The sequence below is a fragment of the Xyrauchen texanus genome, chromosome 17 (assembly GCF_025860055.1).
Source record: "Xyrauchen texanus isolate HMW12.3.18 chromosome 17, RBS_HiC_50CHRs, whole genome shotgun sequence".
Classification (NCBI taxonomy): domain Eukaryota; kingdom Metazoa; phylum Chordata; class Actinopteri; order Cypriniformes; family Catostomidae; genus Xyrauchen; species Xyrauchen texanus.
In genome coordinates, this window is record NC_068292.1 from 20,817,004 (window position 1) to 20,839,835 (window position 22,832).

Genomic DNA, 22,832 nt, shown 5'->3' on the forward strand with positions numbered 1-22,832 from the left:
CATATATTGTGACAACATGCCCACTGTATGAACTGTATCCTTTTTCCTGAGCAATAACAGTAAAAAAAAAAAAAAAATATATATATATATATATATATATATATATATATATATATATATATAATATATAATATAATATAAGGTTTGTCACTACTCTAAATAAAATTCCCTAGCTAGCACTGAATCTATCGTAAGTACACACCATTAAAATTCACATTGTAATTGCATTTATTATATTATAATATCATTTTTACATAATATATTTTTGTGAAAATTCATATAAATCTTTGCCCTCAATAAATACTGAAATTGTTTATGATAATTTTTGTTCTTTGTTTAGATTATAGTTTTTAAAATGAAATTATATTTTCTGTGATGGATTTCCAATTAAACGTTTGAAATAAGAGTAAAACAATACAATCTCTAAAGCATCAATCGTTTGAAAATTAGCAAATATAAATGATGAAGGCATGCTAAAAAGTTTCCACAACAGCTTTAATATGGCCTTCTCATAACAAAAAGCAAAAAAGCAGTACTTTTATTAAAATTATAACCCCTGGGACATAAAAGTTCCATTTACAGAATTCATTCCAATGTTTGAAAAAAATGGGGACAGCAAATGAGCAAGAGGGAGAAAGAAAGAGAGAGGGAGAAACAGGCGGTATGTAGAGGGGAGGGAAGAGAGAGGGAGGGGAGAAGTAAAAATACTAAAAGATTGTGAAAAACACAAGGAGTAGCAGAGGACTCTAAATTTGTAAGTATTATAAAACAAATTCTTTTGAGAATAATACATCATTACAATCATCATATAACACATCTACGTCGTCTAGTCACTGGTTTTGATATGCTAGATTAATATAGACAAGAAAGAGCTTCAGAATGTGGGCAGAGATAGCCAATCTTGACAAACTCAATGTGTCAAAACTTTGCATTACTCAACGTGTAGGGTAGTTATAGAAGAAATACTTTACATTTTCAAGAGTACAGAGTGTGAGTGTATACTGTCCTATGTGTTGATGCATTCATGCAGTATATTCAATCAACTTTTGAGTTTATGAATGTGCAATGGAACCCTTTGGCACATCTATGATTAGTGGAAATGCATAGAGGTAAATGTTGTATGTGTTAATGTTGAGTGTGTATGAATATGTCTATGTGTATGTGTTTTGGTGAGTCCACAGGGAGGGGTGGGAAAGCACATTCTTTAGTGTGAGCTCATATCTTGGACACAGAGAAACACAGGCTTAGAGGAAAAAAGTCTGGAAGAGAGAAGGAAACAGACAAAACTGGATGGATGGAACAGCTGTAAACGATATCTTTAATGAGAGATTGAGAACAGAGAACTTATGTTCAGAGACATCGATAAATGAGAATCTGGATGAGTCAGAGCTCATGGAAATAAAACGAGTTTCAAGCATCAAGTTCTTCTCTCCTAAATTTGTTTTGTCCAAGTGTTTCGAGGATGTCTATAAATGGATAAAGTTTTGGTCCAGTCATTTGGTGACTCAAACCTCTCTACAAAAGATCATGCTAATGTAGGCCTGTGGATCAGCCTACTTACTTACATCTATTGTAAACATTAATAACACTGAAAACTATCTCAAGGATGTTCTGATAAAAAAGCTAATAAACATTTCTTGCTCTCTTCAGCTCTGATTGGACCCTGTGAAGACCCTGAAAAATGGGCAGCTCTCCAGTCCCTGTGCTGCTATGCTGCTGTTTCTTTGGTAACTCCAGTAATCAAAACAACACAACACAAAGCAATTAATATAAATGAAAACAAATGCATGATTCCTTTTTATTGCTCATTCCAACATAACTCTTCTCCTTTTTCCACAGTACTTGTTGTTGCCTGGGCACAACAACCTGGTAATTCTTTCATTGCAAAATAAGTTGTTTATCGTTGTTGTGATTGTGTGAAAATGTGTGTTTTCTGCGTATAGGAAACCGGGGTTAGTTGTCATTTGAGGAAGGTGTCACAAGGATTAGATCTCAGTAACTAAAAAGTCAAAAGTCCAATTACACAAATTCTCATGTTCTCTTGCAGTGGTTGAATTTGTTACAAGCAACTAATAATGTCCTCCAAACAAAAATGTCAATGTCACCATATTTTTGCTCTTAAAAAAATGGAACACAATAAAACCACTGTGGGATACATTAAGGCAAGGTTCATCTATATTATGAGGCTAGATTTGAACCAAATAGCTGACCTGGGTAGTTTTCATAAATGTCAGGTCGGGTCAGGACACATTTATATTGGGACAACTTGCCGTGTGTTTTATATGTTGTAGTTTTATATAATTTCTGTTGGCCAAAGAAGTGTTTACATTTTAAACACAGATATGTTGTGGAACATGGATATATTTTCATATTTCCAAACAAGCTATTCTTCTCAAATGAGTGTCTAAGGACAGCAGGTCCTAATTGTGAAAACTTACCCCAGTGTGACAACATGTCATGCAATGGGACACAAAAGTCCATTACTATTTCATGAACTGTATCCTTTTCCCAGGGCAAAAACATAACAAATGTTAAAAGCTTTTTTGTAACCAAGACTTTTAGGTATGTGTGTGTATATAGGCACACACATACCTAATAAGACCTTCAAAAATAAACCCACCCTGCAAAATATTCACTGGAGTAAATATTGTGACAACTAGCCACAGTCTCTCTCACATGTTTTGAGTTGTGTTTGCTCTGTCTCTGCTTCTGACCAGACACACAGAATATTGAAGATACTTTGCCATCAGGTGAGTTCACATATGAAATGAAAGTAAATATGTATGTGAGAGAGGGAGTGGTGGTAAAATAAGTACTGTCTCTACCTCACAGACTGCAGAGAGGAAACATATCCCTGTACCAGGATGTACTCTGTTCATCGACCGATAAAGAGATGCATCCATTCACTGTGTCTCTACAGGTGGCTAACACACTGGCACTCTGACGCATGCACACAGACACAAAGACAAACATATTTTAAGACCGTATCACTCTGCACTTTCTCTTTCCTGTTGACCTTCTCCTGTGCTGAACATACACAAAGAAATTTGTATTTGATAAATTGCATGTTAAATAATTGAGATATCGGTTTCCTCCAGTCTTCCACGAGTCTATGTGATCAACAAGGAAATCTGTGTGAGGACCGTGTGTCAGCAAGATGAGCTCCTGATGGGTGAGACTCAATATCTCTGTAACAAACTTATAATTGTGTCACAGGAAACAAGGCTTGCAACCGGTCATCTTGATCCATTTGTTAATACATACCATACTTAGTGTAACCCGCACAAGAAGAGACAGTCACAATGTATAGTCAAACTGCGTTTATTGCAGGCAAAGCAAAAGTACAAATAGGGTAAATCCAGAAGAGAGTGGTCGAGGGGAGCGTAAGGTCGAAGCCGGGGAATCAGGATATGGCAACGGGGCAAAACTACAAAAGAGTGGTCGAGGAAAGTGTAAGGTTGAAGCCGGGGAAGTCAGAATAGCAGAACGGGTAAACAAGTGAGTTGAATAGACAGGGGAGCTAGGGGAACGCTAGAGCTGGCAAAGCGAAGGGGTAAACTAAACAATAACCAACAAGAGTGAAACGAAAGGGTTGTGATATATATAGGGGAGATATGCAGGTGAAACGAATAACCAGGTGATTGGGACGAGTACAGGTGAAACTAATACTCTGGTGATTGGGAGCGTGCATGAGAGCCAGAGGGGGGTGATTGGGAGTGAGCGTGTGAGCTCGAGGAGCGAGCCTGTGAGCTCGATGAAGCGGGGAGAACTAGAGGAGCGGGGTTCGTTACAGTACTCCCCCCTCTGCTACGGACGGCTCCGGACGGCCGCGCTCGGTTGCGAGGAGTGCGATATCTGGGAAGCGGTGTGGGACGATCGGGATGTTGGCGATGGTAGTCTAGCTTGAGAGCCTGGTCCAGGACATCTCTCGATCGTACCCACGACTGTTCCTCAGGTCCGTAGCCCTCCCAGTCGACCAGATACTGCAACTCGCCACCCCGACGTCGGGAGTCTAGCAAGGCGGGTTGACCACCGACATCGAGTGGTGGAGGGGGTGTTTGGGCTGCCGTGGGAGGGAACATGGGGCTATAGAACACAGGCTTCAAAAGGGAAACATGAAACACAGGACAAATTTTGTAGCGGGGTGGCAAAAGTATTTGGTAAGTGACTGGGTTAATACGTTTAATAATTTTAAAAGGGCCGACATACTTGGGGCTTAGCTTCTTACACGGGAGACGGAGGTGGATGTCTCGGGTTGAGAGCCAAACCCTTTGGCCCGGATGGAACAGGGGTGCAGGACGGCGTCGGCGGTCTGCCTTAGCCTTCTGGGTCTGGGTGGAGTGTTGAATCCGGTCATGGGTGGCTCTCCAGACCTGGGCACATCTTCGGGCCCAGGCATCCACCGCTGGAACGTCACTGGGATCCGCTTCCCACGGGAAAAGGGGTGGTTGGTAGCCCAGGACGCACTGGAAAGGGGTAAGACCAGTAGAAGAGCTGACCAGGCTGTTCTGGGCGTATTCGGCCCAGGGGAGATAGGTGTGCCAGCTGCCTTGGGTCTGGGCACAGTAGGCTCGCAGGTACCTGCCAATCTCCTGGTTGAGACACTCGGTCTGGCCATTGGTCTGGGGGTGGTATCCCGAGGAGAAGTTGAGTTGGATACCCAGTCTGTCACTGAAGGCCTGCCAGAAGCGAGGCGTGAACTGGGTACCCGATCCGAGTGATCTCCTCGGGAATACCGAAGTTTCGGAAGATGTGGGTGATCATGTGGTCGGCCAGTTGTGTCGCGTTGGGTAACCCGGGAAGGGGAATCAGGCGGCACATTTTGGAGAAACGGTCTATTACCACAAGGATATCGGTCCGGCCGTCGGAGGGGGGCAAGTCGGTAATAAAGTCCATGGCGATGTGGGACCATGGTCGGTCAGGGATAGGTAATGGTTGGAGGAGTCCTGCGGGAAGGTGACAAGGTGTTTTGGACTGGGCACAGACCGGATACGAGAGGACGTAGTCGTGGACGTCGTCCTTGAGCAAGGGCCACCAAAATCTCCTAGCAAGGAGCTCGGTAGTACGGGTAATCCCCGGGTGGCCAGAACAGAGGGAAGTGTGAACCCATTGCATGAGCTGGGGGCGAATAATGGTGGGTACATACATCCTGTTGGGGGGCGTTTGAGGAGGCGCGGGCTCGTCGCCTTGAGCCTGCAGGATGGCCTCCGTCAGTTCCCACCTAACGGGTGCGACGACGCAGGACGTGGGGAGGATTGTCTCCGACCACGGGGGTTCTGAGCCATGGTCGAAGAGACGAGAGAGGGCGTCAGCCTTGATGTTCTGGGAGCCTGGGCGAAAAGTGACAGAAAAGTTAAAGCGGGTAAAGAACATCGCCCACCTGGCCTGTCGAGGGTTCAACCTCTTGGCTGAGCGGAGGTACTCCAGGTTCTTATGGTCGGTGAAAACGACGAAAGGGAACCTAGAGCCCTCCAACCAGTGACGCCACTCCTCCAGGGCTAGCTTGATGGCCAGCAGCTCTCTATTCCCAACGTCGTAGTTCTGTTCGGAGGAGGACAGTTTATGGGAATAGAAAGCGCAAGGGTATAGCTTGGCGGGAGTCCCATGTGGTTGGGAGAGTACAGCTCCCACCCCCACCTCTGAGGCATCCACCTCTACCACGAACGGCAGAGTGGGGTCAAGTTGTTGGAGAACTGGGGAGGTTGTAAAGGCCTCCTTTAGGGCCTGGAAGGCCTGCTGGGCGGGTGTGTTCCAAGTGAGGAACTTCGGGTTGCCTCGGGTCAGGGACGTGAGGGGTGCGGCGATCTTGCCGAAGTTTCTAATAAAGCGCCCGGTAGTAGTTGGCTGAAACCCAGGAATCGTTGGAGTTCTTTGAGCGTGCTGGGCACGGGCCAGGACAGGACTGCGGCAACCTTGTCGGTCTCCATCTCCATAGTTCCAGCAGATAAGGCGTAGCCCAAGAAGGAGGCGGAGGGGCAGTGAAAGGCACACTTCTCTGCCTTCACGAACAGGTCGTGTTCTTGCAGTCTCTGTAACACTCTCAAGGCGTGAGCGGTGTGTTCAGAGAGTGTGGAGGAGTAAATTAAAAGGTCGTCGATGTAGACGGCGAGGAAGAGGTCTAGCATGTCCCGGAAGACGTCGTTCATGAATGACTGGAACATCGAGGGGAGTTGGCGAGGCCGTACGGCATCACCAAGTACTCGTAGTGCCCCTGGTGGTGATGAACGCAGTCTTCCACTCGTCTCCCTTGCGGATGCGTACAAGGTTGTACGCGCTCCTGAGGTCGAGCTTAGTAAAGATCTTAGCCTTACTGACCTGCTCGAGGGGCGTTGGATGAGAGGCAGGGGTAGGCGAACTTCACCGTAGCCTTATTTAGGGCCCGGTAATCGATGCAGGGCGAAGCCCGCCATCCTTCTTGCCCACGAAAAGAAGCCGGACGCCACCGGGAGGTGGACAGCTGAATGATGCCTAGACTGGCGCCTCGTCGATGTAGTCCTCCATGGCTTTGGTTTCGGGTAGCGTTAAGGGGTACACTCGGGTCTTAGGGAGTGGGGACCCGGAAGGAGATCGATGGCGCAGTCCACACTGCGATGTGGGGGAGACTAACCTGGGTCTTCTCGAACACATCAGCGTGGGAGGAGTACTCAGGAGGGATGGAGACAGGAGACTTCACTTGGGGCTCTCTACGGAGGTGGAGGACACCGGAAGGAAATACAATGTGACAAACAGTGGTCGGTCCAGCGCAACAGCTCCCCGTGCGCCAGGAAATGTGGGGGTCATGAAGCGTAACCAGGGGTGGCCTAAAACCACAGGGTCTCTAGGTGAGTGCACTATAAAAAACTGGATGAGCTCCGTGTGAAACAAGCCCACCTGGAGGGACAATGGCATGGTCCGGAAGGAAATGAGACCCGAACCGAGGGGTGCCCCATCTAGAGAGTTAACTCTGAGAGGTGGCACGACCGGACTGAGCGGGATGGATAGTTTCTGGACCAAGCCATCGTCTAAAAAATTTCCCGCTGCCCCGGAATCCACTAGGGCTGGGGTAGAAAAAGAGACATTGTTAAAACTCAACATTACCGGGAGGCAGACTTGTTTCTGGGTAACGTTGAGAAAGACAGACGCCGGGGACCGGCTGGGCATGAGTCAGTTCGGTGACCCGGGGTGTCACAGTATAGGCAGAGGCTCTGTGTCAACCGTCTAGCTCGTTCTGCCTGTGTTAGTGGAGCGCGACCAAGTTGCATGGGTTCGGATTTGGAAGAGCACTCGGGAGAAACAAGATTAGGCGAGTTGAGACCCGTAGCAGGCTCTTGGACGATAGAGGGGCTCCGACAAGCACGGTCGTGAAGCAGGTTATCCACTGTGATGGAGAGCTGAATATAGTTCTCCAGCGACAGCGATTCTCCTCGACATGCCAATTCCATTTGGAGCTGGTCATTCAAACCCAGGCAGTACAAAGTCAACAAAGCGGGGTCGCTCCACCCGCTACCCGAGGCAAGGGTGCGGAAATCAAGTGCGTAGGCAGCGGCTGTGCGTGACGCCTGTTTCAAAAACACGAGGCGGCTGCCTACATCCCTACCAGCTGCCGGGTGATTAAAAACCATGGCAATCTGGTGACAAAACTGATCATATGACGTCAAAAGGGGGCTCTCGGCAGTCCACAATGCAGTGGCCCATTGCCGTGCCTTACCCGAGAGCAGTGAGATTAAAAAATGTACTCTCTCACTGTCAGTGCTTAAAAGGAGGTGATACGTCATATAAACAGTACATTGCATTAAAAAACCCTGACAAGCTTCCGATGAACCGCCAAACCGCTCGGGGGGTTGAAAGCCGCGGCGCTGGGAAATGCGGTGGGAACATCAACGGGTACAGGGACAGACACAGGTGGAACAGGTTGAAACTGATCGGAAATGTTACGTACCGTTTGCAGTATTTCCTGTATTTGCTGTCCCTGAGCCGTGAAGCGCTTGGTCGTGTTTCCCAACCGTAGATCCTTGGGCAGAAAGCGCCGTGCAAATCCGCTCTAGCGAGCTGCGGAGATCCTCAATGGATTCCATTGTGACTGTCTTCTGTATGGTTGGTTATTCTGTAACCCGCACAAGAAGAGACAGTCACAATGTATAGTCAAACTGCGTTTATTGCAGGCAAAGCAAAAGTACAAATAGGGCAAATCCAGAAGAGAGTGGTCGAGGGGAGCGTAAGGTCGAAGCCGGGGAATCAGGATATGGCAACGGGGCAAAACTACAAAAGAGTGGTCGAGGAAAGCGTAAGGTCGAAGCCGGGGAAGTCAGAATAGCAGAACGGGTAAACAAGCGAGTTGAATAGACAGGGGAGCTAGGGGAACACTAGAGCTGGCAAAGCGAAGGGGTAAACTAAACAATAACCAACAATAGTGAAACGAAAGGGTTGTGATATATATAGGGGAGAAAACGAGCGGTGCAGGTGAAACGAATAACCAGGTGATTGGGACAAGTACAGGTGAAACTAATACTCTGGTGATTGGGAGCGTGCATGAGAGCCAGAGGGGGGTGATTGGGAGTGAGCGTGTGAGCTCGGGGAGCGAGCCTGTGAGCTCTATGAAGCGGGGAGAACTAGAGGAGCGGGGTTCGTTACACTTAGAAAATAAAAATTGCATACATAGAAAGAAACATACCCAAATTATCAAATAGAAAATGGCTACTGTAAAATATTTAAATAAAAGAAAAACATTAATAACATGGTTGCCAAATTTTGTTTATCTACCATATCAGTATTAAAGACCATCCAGTAGGAAAATTCAATTCAACTCAATTCACGTTTTTTCATTATTACTAAATTACATCAGATGCAAATACTTAATGTTTAGTAGTATTTGTATCAGAATATAATTAAAAGAGTAACAGAACATAAATGGAATGCAAAATGCATATTGTACACTTTTGTACATTTTTATATTATTATTTAAGCCCACTTTCTTGAACCATAATAATTTTGTTTTAAATTAAACATTTTCACCTTTTACCTAGAGGACTTTTAAATGTAAATATCCTGTTATATGTTGTTAACCTCAACATACTTAACACTATTCATTTATCAGGGTGGGTAAAATTAATATCATGATGATTTCTGAAAGACCCAGTTTTGTAATTTAGATTTCCTAAATGGTTTGGTTGGACTGGGCAGGGAGATACAGTATGTCTCCTTTAAAACTAATACAAGAAGACACTTGCACTTAATATATGTCAATGATAGGATGATAAGTACTCTCTTTATTTCCTCTTTTTCAGCCGAACTCTGTAGAGAGAAATCTGGGTGGCCGAAACGCCAAAAAAGGTCAAATGGGAGAGGCTGTCGCCGTGGCAACCAAAAAACCTGGGCAAGCAGAGCCTAATGTGAGATGGATGAAAAGTGCGGTGGGTGGGAAAGAGAGAGAAAAGGAGAGAGTTCGTGTTGAAACAAATTCAACGATAAATCTGAATTACAAATCTCAAACTGTAACCGTATTCTGTTCCTAAAACAAATATAAGCTGTGGTCAAGTGACTTCCACAATCATTACTGTTCATAAAACTTATACTTTGTCACTTTTTAACATTTTAATGCTTGTGCTTGGAGGCAAAATAAGCTTGGATGAATGTCTAAGTGTTTTTAAAGAATATTATATAAAGCATATATTTTAATAGGATCTTAATTCCATCACAGGTGGGATGACAATGCACAGTTCTGCTGCTGAATGTTAAAGCTTATTGTATAACCACTATGTTCTTTATATTCTCCTACTAATATATATATATATATATATGTATGTATGTGTGTGTGTGTGTGTGTGTGTGTGTGTGTGTGCCCACCAGCCACTGTAAGTAAAATATGAAATTCACAAAATATTGTTATATTTTAATTCTTAAAGTTCACTCTTTTTATGAACAAAAACTAATTTTGACTGGTATGCTTTTGATAATCATGCTTTATATGTTAAAATGTCCTTGTACATACATCATACACTTATCAAGGAACTGACTTTACAATCTCAGTGTATGGCAGGAATTCTTCACACGTATTGTCACCCTGACCTTCAGCGTGTGACCAGTGATTAAAGAAATGCTTGCAATGGCGATGGTTCTCGTGCCGAGCCTGTGCTCGTATAGCCACAAGACATAAATAATATGAGTGTAAACATGATTTTAGTCAGATAAAATATCTTATTAACCATTTCTATGTAAAGTTATAGCCAATTTTACAACTTTGTTGCAATTTTGATGTAATGTCAACAAACACTAAAACCTTAAAATGACTGTAAAATGAGGATTTAAACAACATAACAGCTCAAATAATACATGAGTTTTAACAGAACAGGTCATGTAATAGCTTTAATAAATTAAAAGTTTCACATTTCCAAAAAACCCTCAAAACATGGCCCCATTGACTTCCATTGTGTAACCTTGATTTTTCCTTTTTTGTAAAGAAAAGGGAGATGAGTAGAAATTAATTTTTGTGGTAATCAACATTACGCCACAAATGCTGTCGATTGCGCTTAACTTGTATTGAACCTGGAACATTCCGTAAGGCCGCTGAGCTCACGAGCACATCAATCCACAGTGTCGATCACTCCAAGGCTCATCATCTCGTTGGAAGGAATATGACCAAAAAAAAAGGCTAACAAGAGAGAGAAATATACACATGGCAGCAACAACAATACATCGCAGTACAACACACAGAGTAATATACACACTCACACATACTGTAGCTCTATAGATATACATCACGGGATAAGCTTAATTATTTTGCATGAGCTTTTTAATATGGCTTAAATTGCAAGTACTAGCCTATAACCTCCTGAGACCCGAGCATGACTGATGTGTCAATTTTAACTAGTGGCAACCAATAAACATGCAATAATAATAATAATTCTAGAGCAAATAGTTTTCCTAAAAATGTATGTCCACATATTTGGACAGCAGGACTAAGTTGTGATTTTTTATAAATCACATTTTTATGTGTCCAGGGGGTGTTGGTTGTTTATGTTTTTAAGACATTACAGTTGATTTTCTGTAAAGGTGCTTTGGAACAATGTGTATTGGGAAAACCACAAATAAAAAATTCTGAAATAAAAAATATTTGACTTGATTGGACTTTTATGTTACACATTTTTTCTACTTTGGCTAAAGAATCTCAATGTTCTCTCTTTGCACTGTCAAACAAACAAGCATTCTACCGATCAGAAATTAGCATAATTAATTCTGATTCAAAGTAATGGCCAGCATCATCCAATCATGCCAACCATGTTATAATAAAATGATACATTATAAATTTTGAGTCTATATACTGATAATCATTGTCCCATGTCTGCCAAACATGTTGAGTGGTCCAAACATCATCTGCAGCCTGAAATTGAACTTTTGGTCAGATATTAAGAGTGTATGCACTCGCATAGGAAATCTATAGGATGCACCCTTGCTCCCCATTTATTGAATGACTTGACCTCCAGTGTGCCGTCTGTCTGCACTGGTTTCAGAACAGTTCAAAATGCACCTTATTTTCATCCTAACTCCATATAAATCCTCTGAAAGCAAAAAAAAAAATTAAAAAAAAAATAAAAACTCAATGTATTAATGCACAGTAAATATATGATTTCTATTGAATAATTAGCTCTGTTGTCCAGTATAGTTGACATTGTGTATAACAGCGTGTCTTTTAATGATGTGACACTAGAGACCCACATTTTTTGACACAATCAGGTTTCAATTTAAAAACTTAATTAAGTTTATTTCTAACAAAGAAAAACTCAAATGTGATCAGCCCCATGCAGTTTTATCACTTGACTCCTTACTTTGACATTTTAACCCTTTACTGACAGCCTAGAGTCTTCGGAACTGAGATTAAATTCATTTTAATTATGCTTTGCGTATTGCGAAGCAAAAATACAACGCCCGCGCAGAAGTATGCGGGGACGCACAATGTACCGTTAACACCTTTAATTTTTTGTATTTATTTCAATTTCTTTATGACTTAAAGAAACTCTTTCTATCCCATTGCCATCTCTCCAATTTATCTTGGATCTCCGTAGAAGACCATATGGCAAGTAGAGGGCTGGTTCCATATGCGTTTGAGGTCTGACATTTTTGTGTTTTTTTGTTGTTGTTGTTGTTGTTAAATTATTGTTATAAGTTGAAGAAAAACTGCCTGCTGCAGATGGTAGCTACTGTTGTTGTTTGGAAAACTTTACCTGGTGACGAAACATTAGGCTATCCTGCACTCCTCTCCTTGATGTAATTGGTTTCTGCATAGAGGCTTTTGGGGCTGGCGCCGAACCAGTTTTTCTGCCTGCAACTCTCTTTTCTGCAGTGGAAATGGACAGAACAGTTCAAGAATTCTCACTGGCCCAGGAACCGGCCCCGAACCATTTCAGCTGAAAAGGGTTAGCTACCAGAACAGAGTAAGAGCAGCTGAACAGCTCTAGTATGTTCAACACAAATTGTTATTAATCTGTTTTTTACACAACAAAGTGGTCAGTTTACATGTAGTATAATTGGATGTTATAGTTTTGCAAGTCTTACAGACAAACAAGTTTTGTGTCGTTCACACATGTACTTTGGTCAAACAGTAGAGGGCGACCAAACATGATCTCAAAGACAGCAGCTGCTATGAGCACACCTACTGATACATAGAGAACCTGGTGATAAAAGGAATCATACTAAAATTCATTACAGCTATACTCAGCACTTCTTTTAATGAGAAATTTTCTTGTGAAAAAGACAATTTTGCCCCTTTAGAGAGACTCTTTTTTTGAGTTTTGATAAGTGAAGGTAACTGTAATAATGTAATAATACATTAATAATGCAATAATTTAATGGCTGTGTACATTGATTGTATACAGATATCATTGTTATGTTTACATTTCCGGTCACGCAACTCACCAGGTGCCCCACCGAGAGCGAACCACATTATATCAACCACGAGGAGGTTACCCCATGTGACTCTACCCTCCCAATTTGACTGCTTAAGAGACCTGGCTGGAGTCACTCAGCATGTCCTGGATTCAAACTCATGACTCCAGGGGTGGTATTCAGCATATTTGCTAGGGGATATTCCTTCTTGATATCTCCGATCTCAGACAATAAATGCATTCCATTACCAGATGCTTGGAAGATGACGTGTAAGGACACACAACTGCAATGCTCCCGTTAGCTTACCAGGTGTTTTACTGAAATCCGAGACATCTACAAGCAACCCAACTGATAAACACTGCTGCAATGCTAGCAGGTATATGGTTATCAAAAGAGACAATAATTTACTGTGTTTTATACACCTGTCTCTGCAAACGTTTGTTAAACAAGTTTTAATATAATGTAGGAACCTTGACTTCTTTATCAATATTACTGAAAGCTGCACAATGTAAATTTTGTTCCTCTACTGGTTAAAAATATAACTGCATGCGTCTTGTGGAAGAATATTGTTTTGGTTGTGGTTCGGCTCTGCTCCTCTGCGCAGATGAATGCAGTTTGAGGCACCGGTGTACACATGAATACAGGACATCTTATCAGAGCGAATGGAAAAATAAATAACGGAAAAAGGAAAAGCTGGATATCTGAAAACAAGTCATCTGAGCAGTTAAGTGCCATATCTTATGCTGTTGTTTTGACTTATTGGAAACATTAAAGTTTTTAAATAAATTACGTTACAAAAGTTAGGCAACATTCATTAACATTAGACACAATGATTGCTAGTCTGATAAGGTCAAACGTTGTAACGTTTTTATAACTGCAGGATATTCTTGACAAATTGACCACGGTAGTAACTCATTTATAGATATAATGTCATTGTTATCAACCAGTGGTCAACATCGTTTTAAGACTTGCATGTCCTTATAAAGCCAAGGTCTAAAGGATTTGTTTATATAAATGATTGCTGTTAGAAAGAAAAATACACAGGTGTGTTAGCAAGTGTCACGAACCCCGCTCCTCTGCCCCATCTCCGCGTTCGCGAGCATGCACACATGCACTCCGCGAGCGTGCTCGCTTCCCGCTTCCTCGCTCCGCCCCCTGGAGCTCGTACGCTCTGTTTCCTCCCTCGCGAGCTCACACGCTCGTTCTGCTATTACGAGCTCACGCTCGTAAACTCTCTCCCCCCTCTGACTCACATGCTGGCTTCTCACGCGCTTCCAATCTGCCAGAACAATATGACCACCTGCACTCACGCGCTTCTTATCCCCACACATTAGTTACACCTGCCACAGTCCCAATCACCTAGTTATTCGTTTCACCTGCACCGCTCGTTTGTTCCCCTATATATATCACAACCCTTTCGTTTCACTCGGGTTGGTTATTGTATGTATTTAGTTCCCCGTATCGTTGCCCTGCTAGTCTCGTCTAGTTTTGACCTCCCTACTGTTTTACCTCTTAGCTTGCCAACTTGTTCCCCTGTCTCCGTTCCCACTTGTCCCTAGTTGTTAACTGTTTTCCCGTCTTCGACCCTCTTGTTTATATCATTGATTCCCCTGCTCCGACCTTACGCTCCCCCTTGACCATTCTCTCTGGATTAACCCTGTTTGTACTTCTGCCTGCTTTTATTGCGAATAAAAGCAGTTTTTCATCACATTGTGACTGTCTCAACTTGTGTGTGTGTACTCGGGTTACAGAATAACCAACCTCACCGTTGACAGTCACAATGCCCCGCGCTAAGGAGTCGCGCAGCTCACTAGAGCGGAGAAGCACGTCACATTCGGCGCGCGGAGCTACAGTGTGGAGAGAGGACCACGCGCTCACGGCCCGGGGGCAGCAGGTATGCGCAGTGTCTGATTTGTGTCACCCTGTTTCGCCTGTGTCTGCCCCCGAGCCCGTTTATGCATCCAGTGCATTTCTGAGCGCCGTGCACTCTTCGGGCGCTTTCCTAGAGTTTTCCGATCAAGGCAGTGGTGGTGTAACGCATAACCCCGCCCTTATCATTATGGAGCCAGCGGCTCGACTCGTGGAGTTTGCGCCAGGGAGCCAATCCTTGGAGGCTTATATTAAGGAGTTTTGTGTCCTGGCGTACCAGGTGAATTTTAATGAGGTGGCTCTGAAGACCATTTTTCAATGTGGACTGAATGAGCCAACCTCATCATTAATGCCTGGTGGACGCTGCTCTCTCAACCTGGCTCAGTTTATTGACCTCGCCCTACTGTACGCTGGTTCCTCGTTTACTGTGGGGGAGGCAAAAACTGAACCAGCGTTCCCTACCACGGTCCCCGTCTTGAAGCCTACCACGGCCCCCGTCTTGAAGCCTACCACGGCCCCCGTCTTGAAGCCTACCACGGCCCCCGTCTTGAAGCCTACCACGGCCCTAGTCCCCAAGCCTGTAACGGCCCCAGTCTCGAAGCCTGGCACGGCCAGCGAGGCAACGCCCATGCCCGCCACGGCCAGCGAGCCAGCGCCCATGCCCGCCACGGCCAACGAGCCAGCGCCCATGCCCGCCACGGCCAACGAGCCAGCGCCCATGCCCGCCACGGCCAACGAGCCAGCGCCCATGCCCGCCACGGCCACCGAGCCAGCGCCCATGCCCGCCACGGCCACCGAGCCAGCGCCCATGTCTGCCACGGTCAGCGAGCCAGCGCCCATGTCTGCCACGGTCAGCGAGCCAGCGCCTGTAGCCTCGACCGTCCCCTTGGCCACGTCCCCTGTTGGCCGAAGACGTAAGAGAAGGAGGAGGGCCCCTTCTCCCCAGTCTCGTCTTGTGCTCAAGACCGCAGAGAGTCCCTCAGAGTCTTCCACGGCTCTGCAGACCTCTGCTCTGCCCTCAGAGTCTTCCATGGCTCTGCAGACCTCTGCTCCGCCCTCAGAGTCTTCCACGGCTCTGCAGACCTCTGCTCCGCCCTCAGAGTCCTCCACGGCTCTGCAGACCTGTGCTCCGCCCTCAGAGTCCTCCACGGCTCTGCAGACCTGTGCTCCGCCCTCAGAGTCCTCCACGGCTCTGCAGACCTCTGCTCCGCCCTCAGAGTCCTCCACGGCTCTGCAGACCTCTGCTCCGCCCTCAGAGTCCTCCATGGCTCTGCAGACCTCTGCTCCGCCCTCAGAGTCCTCCACGGCTCTGCCGGGCTCTGCTCCGCCCTCAGAGTCCTCCACGGCTCTGCCGGGCTCTGCTCCGCCCTCAGAGTCTTCCACGACTCTGCCGGCCTCTGCTCGCCCCTCAGAACCCTCCCGGGCTCCGCCTCTCGAGCCTCCCAGGGCTCCTCTCGAGCCTCCCAGGGCTCCTCCTCTCGAGCCTCCGAGGGCCCCTCCTCACGAGCCTCCTAGGGCTCCTCCTCACGAGCCTCCCAGAGCTCTACCCCTCAAGTCCCTCAGGGCTCCATCCCTCGAGTCTTTCACGGCTCCCCCCCTCAAGCCTCTCACGGCTTCGCCTCTCGAGTCTTTCAGGGCTCCATCCCTCGAGTCTTTCACGGCTCCACCCCTCAAGCCTCTCACGGCTTCGCCTCTCGAGTCTCTCAGGGCTCCATCCCTCGAGTCTTTCATGGCTCCACCCCTCAAGCCTCTCACGGCTTCGCCTCTCGAGTCTCTCAGGGCTCCTCCGCCTCTCAGGGCTTCCCGTCTCGATTCTTTCATGGCTCCACCCCTCAAGCCTCTCACGGCTCGCCTCTCCGAGTCTCTCAGGGCTCCTCCGCCTCTCAGGGCTTCCCGCTCTCGAGTCTTTCATGGCTCCACCCCTCAAGCCTCTCACGGCTCAGCCTCTCCCGAGTCTCTCAGGGCTCCTCCGCCTCTCAGGGCTCCGCCCCTCGAGTCTTTCATGGCTCCACCCCTCAAGCCTCTCACGGCTTCGCCTCTCGAGTCTTTCATGGCTCCACCCCTCAAGCCTCTTACGGCCTGCCTCTCCGAGTCTCTCAGGGCTCCTCCGCCTCTCAGGGCTTCCCCTCTCGAAGTCTTTCATGGCTTCGCCTCTCGAGTCTCTCAGGGCTCCTCCGCCTCTCAGGGCTCCGCCCCTCGAGTCTCTCAGGGCTCCTCCCCTCTCAAGCCTCTCAGGGCTTCGTCTCTCGAGTCTTTCAAGGCTCCCCCTCAAGCCTCTCCGAGCCTTCCAGGGCTCGGCCACTAGAGGCTCCTATGGCTCTGCCTCCCGAGCCTCCTACGGCTCCCCTCCAGAGCCTCCTACGGCTCCACCTCCCGAGCCTCTCACTGGCTCTGCTCCCTAAGACTCCAGAGCCTTCTAGAGGTTCGCCTCCCGAGCCTCCTGCGGCTCCGCCTCCCGAGCCTCCCTACGGCTCTGCTCCCTAAGACTCCAGAGCCTTCTAGAGATTCGCCTCCCGAGCCTCCTGCTGGCTCTGCCTCCCAAGCCTCCTACGGTGCCACCTCCCCCGGCTCTGCCTCCAGAGCCTACCAGGGCTTCACTCCTGGAGCCTTCTACGGCGCCACCTCCCACGGCGCCACCTCCCACGGCATCACCTCCCTCGACTCTGCCTCCAGAGCCTTCCAGGGCTTCACCTCTGGAGCCTCCTACGGCGCCACCTCCATGGGCTCCACTTCCTGAGCCTTCCAGGCCTTCAGCCCCTAAAGCCCCCTTGGCTCCACCTCCAGAGCCTTCCAGGCCTTAGCCCCTAAAGCCTCCTCGGCTCCACCTCCAGAGCCTTCCAGGCCTTAGCCCCTAAAGCCTCCTTCGGCTCCACCTCCAGAACCTTCCATGCCTTAGCCCCTAAAGCCTCCGTCGGCTCCACCTCCGAGCCTTCCAGGACCCCACCTCCAGAGCCACCTACGGTGCCGCCTCTGATGGCTCCGCCTTTCACGGCTCAGCCCGGACTTCCTGACCCTCTACCTGTCCTGTGGCCTCTTCCCTGGCCTCCGGACCCTATTCCTGTCCGGTGGTCACCTTCCAGACCCCGGACCCAGTCCCTGTCCTCCAGTCGCCTTCCAGACCTCCTGACCCAGTCTCTGCCCTATGGCTGCCCCCTAGACCTCCCGACCACCCGCCTGTCCACTATGTTCCCCCTGACCTTGCCTTGAACTGCCCATTGACCCCCATGGACTGTTTCATTTCCCTTTTGTGCCTTCTGTCCCCCGCGAGCTCACACGCTCGTTCTGTCCCCTCGAGCTCACACGCTCGTTCTGTCCCCTCGAGCTCACACGCTCGTTCTGTCCCCTCGAGCTCACACGCTCGTTCTGTCCCTTCGAGCTCACACGCTCGTTCTGTCCCCTCGAGCTCACACGCTCGTTCTGTCCCCCCGAACTCACACGCTCGTTCTGTTCCCTCGCGCTCCTCGCAGCCGAGCGTGGCCGTCAGGAGCCGTCCTATTCAGAGGGGGGAGTACTGTCACGAACCCCGCTCCTCTGCCCCATCTCCGCGTTCGCGAGCATGCACACATGCACTCCGCGAGCGTGCTCGCTTCCCGCTTCCTCGCTCCGCCCCCTGGAGCTCGTACGCTGTTTCCTCCCTCGCGAGCTCACACGCTCGTTCTGCTATTACGAGCTCTCGCTCGTAAACTCTCTCCCCCCTCTGACTCACATGCTGGCTTCTCACGCGCTTCCAATCTGCCAGAACAATATGACCACCTGCACTCACGTGCTTCTTATCCCCACACATTAGTTACACCTGCCACAGTCCCAATCACCTAGTTATTCATTTCACCTGCACCGCTCGTTTGTTCCCCTATATATATCACAACCCTTTCGTTTCACTCGGGTTGGTTATTGTATGTATTTAGTTCCCCGTATCGTTGCCCTGCTAGTCTCGTCTAGTTTTGACCTCCCTACTGTTTTACCTCTTAGCTTGCCAACTTGTTCCCCTGTCTCCGTTCCCACTTGTCCCTAGTTGTTAACTGTTTTCCCGTCTTCGACCCTCTTGTTTATATCATTGATTCCCCTGCTCCGACCTTACGCTCCCCCTTGACCATTCTCTCTGGATTAACCCTGTTTGTACTTCTGCCTGCTTTTATTGCGAATAAAAGCAGTTTTTCATCACATTGTGACTGTCTCAACTTGTGTGTGTGTACTCGGGTTACAGCAAGTGAGAAGTTCTGCACAGATTACAGTATAATTATTGTATTTTGCTACACACACACACAGAAGTGATTACACAATTATACATAAACCATATCAATATAATATCTTATCTGTTGAGGATGAAAAAGTCATCTCTGGGTCTCTTTTAAATCCTTTCAGATCAAAACAGTTGTATACATCTGAAAACCCAAGCCGTTGTTGATTCGGGTTTTATTACGGACTCTGTCGTTTTCTAATTTTTGCATATAGAGTCTGCTCTGTTCAGGGTTTCTTTGTTTTTACAAAGTGATTCCCCGGAGGTTTGCCATTTTTAATGATACATGGTAAATTTTCTCATTCGTTGTAACATCAAACTTTCAGCTTCAAGCTACTCCCACACATGCGCTACTGTAGCCGGATCTTATTTTCTCTGTGTATGGATGTCAACTGTCACGATTGAGCAGCAAGGCAGACGAGGAGATGCGGATCTAAACGCAGTTACACTTTATTAAATAAACAAGCAAGAAAAAAACAAAGGAAAACCCTCAATGGGGAAATAAACATAAAACTAGAAAACACAGGCAGGGAACACACACCAGGCTAACAACATTTAACGAACGACAAGGAGTGAACAAAAAGCAGGGCTTAAATACACAGGGAGTGATAATACAAATGATAAACAGGTGTGAACAATGACACAAAATGGCAGTGAAGATGGCAGGAGGATTCTGGGAAGTGTAGTTCTTTAACAAAGACAAGTGAACACGAAGGCTAACACAGAGACTAAGGAGCTACACAAGGGACAAAGTGAAAACTAAGGAAAGCAAAGGTGACAAAAATGGCAGACAAAGGGCAACAGTGAAACAAGACAAGGAATTCCTAACATAGCCCCCTCAAGGATCGGATTCCAGACGATCACAGTGACATAAAACAAAACAAAAAACGTCCATGACTGGGGGGGAGCTTGAGGTGGGCAGACAGACCAAGGGGGCAACAACGGGCAGACAGGCAGTCCAGGGGGCAACGAAGGGTAGACAGGAAGTCCAAGGGGGCACAAAGGGCAGGCAGGAAGTCCAAGGGGGCACAAAGGGCAGGCAGGAAGTCCAAGGGGGCACAAAGGGCAGGCAGGAAGTCCAAGGGGGCACAAAGGGCAGGCAGGAAGTCCAAGGGGGCACAGATGGCAGGCAGGAAGTTCCAGGGGGCACAAAGGGCAAGGACAGATTCAGGTGGTCTGGGAGCTGGCCACCGGGCAAGGACAGGTTTGGGGAACCTGGGAGGAGGCCACTGGACAGGGACTGGGTCAGGGGGCCTGGGCGGAGGCCACAGGACAGGGACCGGGTCAGGAGGCCTGGGAGGAGGCCACAGGACAGGAACCGGGTCAGGGGGCCTGGGAGGAGGCCACAGGACAGGGACCGGGTCAGGAGGCCTGGGAGGAGGCCACAGGACAAGGACTGGGTCAGGAAACCTGGGAGGAGGCCACTGGACAGGGACTGGGTCAGGGGGCCTGGGCGGAGGCCACAGGACAGGGACCGGGTCAGGAGGCCTGGGCGGAGGCCACAGGACAGGGACCGGGTCAGGAGGCCTGGGCGGAGGCCACAGGACAGGGACCGGGTCAGGAGGCCTGGGAGGAGGCCACAGGACAGGGACCGGGTCAGGAGGCCTGGGAGGAGGCCACAGGACAGGGACAGGGTCAGGAGGCCTGGGAGGAGGCCACAGGACAGGGACCGGGTCAGGGGGCCTGGGAGGAGGCCACAGGACAGGGACCGGGTCAGGAGGCCTGGGAGGAGGCCACAGGACAAGGACTGGGTCAGGAAACCTGGGAGGAGGCCACTGGACAGGGACCGGGTCAGGAGGCCTGGGCGGAGGCCACAGGACAGGGACCGGGTCAGGAGGCCTGGGCGGAGGCCACAGGACAGGGACCGGGTCAGGAGGCCTGGGAGGAGGCCACAGGACAGGGACCGGGTCAGGAGGCCTGGGAGGAGGCCACAGGACAGGGACAGGGTCAGGAGGCCTGGGAGGAGGCCACAGGACAGGGTCAGGAGGCCTGGGAGGAGGCCACAGGACAGGGACAGGGTCAGGAGGCCTGGGAGGAGGCCACAGGACAGGGACTGGGTCAGGAGGCCTGGGAGGAGGCCACAGGACAGGAACAGGGTCAGAAGGCCTGGGAGGAGGCCACAGGACAGGGACCGGGTCAGGAGACCTGGGAGGAGGCCAGAGGACTGGAACAGGGTCAGGTGGCCTGGGAGGCGGCCACAGGACAGGGACTGGGTCAGGAGGCCTGGGAGGAGGCCACAGGACAGGAACAGGGTCAGAAGGTCTGGGAGGAGGCCACAGGTCAGGGACAGGGTCAGGACCCCTGGGAGGAGGCCCTAAAGGCGGTGACCTGGAAGGCTCTGGCGGCGGAGCCGCAGGAGGCTCGGGAGGCGGAGCCGCAGGAGGCTCGGGAGGCGGAGCCGTAGGAGGCTCAGGAGGCTCTGAGGGCGGAGCCGTAGGAAGCTCTGGAGGCGGAGCTGAGGGAGGCTCTGGAGGCTCAGAGGCCTCAGGGGGCGGAGCCGTGGGAGGCCCAGGAGGCAGAGCCGAGGGAGGAGGAACCATGGAAAGCTCGGGAGGCTCAGGGGGCAGAGCCGTGGGAGGCTCAGGAGGCAGAGCAGAGGGAGGCTCGAGAGGCGGAGCCCTGGGAGGCTCGAGAGGAGGAGCCCTGGGAGGCTCGAGAGACTTGAGAGATGGAGCCCTGGGAGGCGGAGCCCTAGGAGGCTTGGGAGGAGGATCCCTGGGTGGCTTGGGAGACTTGAGAGGCGGAGCCCTGGAAGGCTCAAGAGGAGCCCTGGAAGACTCGAGAGGCGGAGCCTTGGGAGGCTTGAGAGGCGGAGCTCTGGAAAGCTCGGGAGGCGGAGCTCTGGAAAGCTTGGGAGGCGGAGCCCTGGAAGGCTCGGGAGGCTTGGGAGGCGGAGCCCTGGAAGGCTCGAGAGGCTTGAGAGGCGGAGCCCTGGGAGGCTTGAGAGGTGAAGCTCTGGAAAGCTTGGGAGGCTCAGAAGACGGAGCTCTGGAAAGCTCGGAAGGCGGAGCTCTGGAAAGCTCGGAAGGCGGAGGTCTGGAAAGCTTGGGAGGCTTGGGAGGCGGAGCCCTGGAAGGCTCGGGAGGCTCGGAAGGTGGAGCTCTGGGGAGCTCGGAAGGCGGAGCTCTGGGAAGCTCAGAAGGCGGAGCTCTGGGAAGCTCGGGAGGCTCGAGGGGCGCAGGCTCTAGGACGGGCATGACCATTGGCGCTGGCTTTTGGTCAGTCCTGGCTATTGGCGTTGGCCCGGGAACGGTCGAGGCTACAGGCGCTGGCTCAGGGACGGTCGAGGCTACAGGCGCTGGCTCAGGGACGGTCGAGGCTACAGGCGCTGGCTCAGGGACGGTCGAGGCTACAGGTGCTGGCTCACTGACCTCTGAGGCGACAGGCGCTGGCTCACTGACCTCTGAGGCGACAGGCGCTGGCTCACTGACCTCTGAGGCGACAGGCTCTGGCTGGGTGACCGTGGTATGCGCTGGCTTGGGTTCGCTGACCGTGGCTGACGAGGGCTCTGGCTCTGGCTCGCTGACCGTAGCTGATGAGGGCTCTGGCTCGCAGACCGGGGCAGGCAAGGGCTCTGGCCCGCTGACCGTAGCTGACGAGGGCTCTGGCTCACAGACTGGGGCAGGCGAGGGCTCTGGCTTGCTGACCGGGGCAGGCGAGGGCTCTGGCTTGCTGACCGTAGCTGACGAGGGCTCTGGCTCGCAGACCGGGGTAGGCGAGGGCTCTGGCTCGCAGACCGTAGCTGACGAGGGTTCTGGCTCGCAGACCGGGGCAGGCGAGGGCTCTGGCTCGCTGGCCGTGGCAGGCGTGGGCTCTGGCTCGCTGGCCGTGGCAGGCGTGGGCTCTGGCTCGCTGGCCGTGGCAGGCG

The 22,832-nt window shown here is 49.7% G+C and overlaps 1 protein-coding gene across 1 annotated transcript; it reads left to right on the forward strand.

Moving 5' to 3' along the window:
• The first annotated feature begins 666 nt into the window (after positions 1 to 666).
• On the forward strand, positions 667 to 11,098 carry mfap5 (microfibril associated protein 5). The gene is made up of 7 exons (XM_052147630.1): positions 667 to 754; positions 1,651 to 1,727; positions 1,840 to 1,869; positions 2,718 to 2,750; positions 2,833 to 2,920; positions 3,099 to 3,172; positions 9,264 to 11,098. The coding sequence occupies exons 2-7, from the start codon at positions 1,682 to 1,684 to the stop codon at positions 9,365 to 9,367; spliced, it is 375 nt and encodes a 124-aa protein (XP_052003590.1). The 5' UTR covers positions 667 to 754; positions 1,651 to 1,681; the 3' UTR covers positions 9,368 to 11,098.
• The last annotated feature ends 11,734 nt before the right edge of the window (positions 11,099 to 22,832 follow it).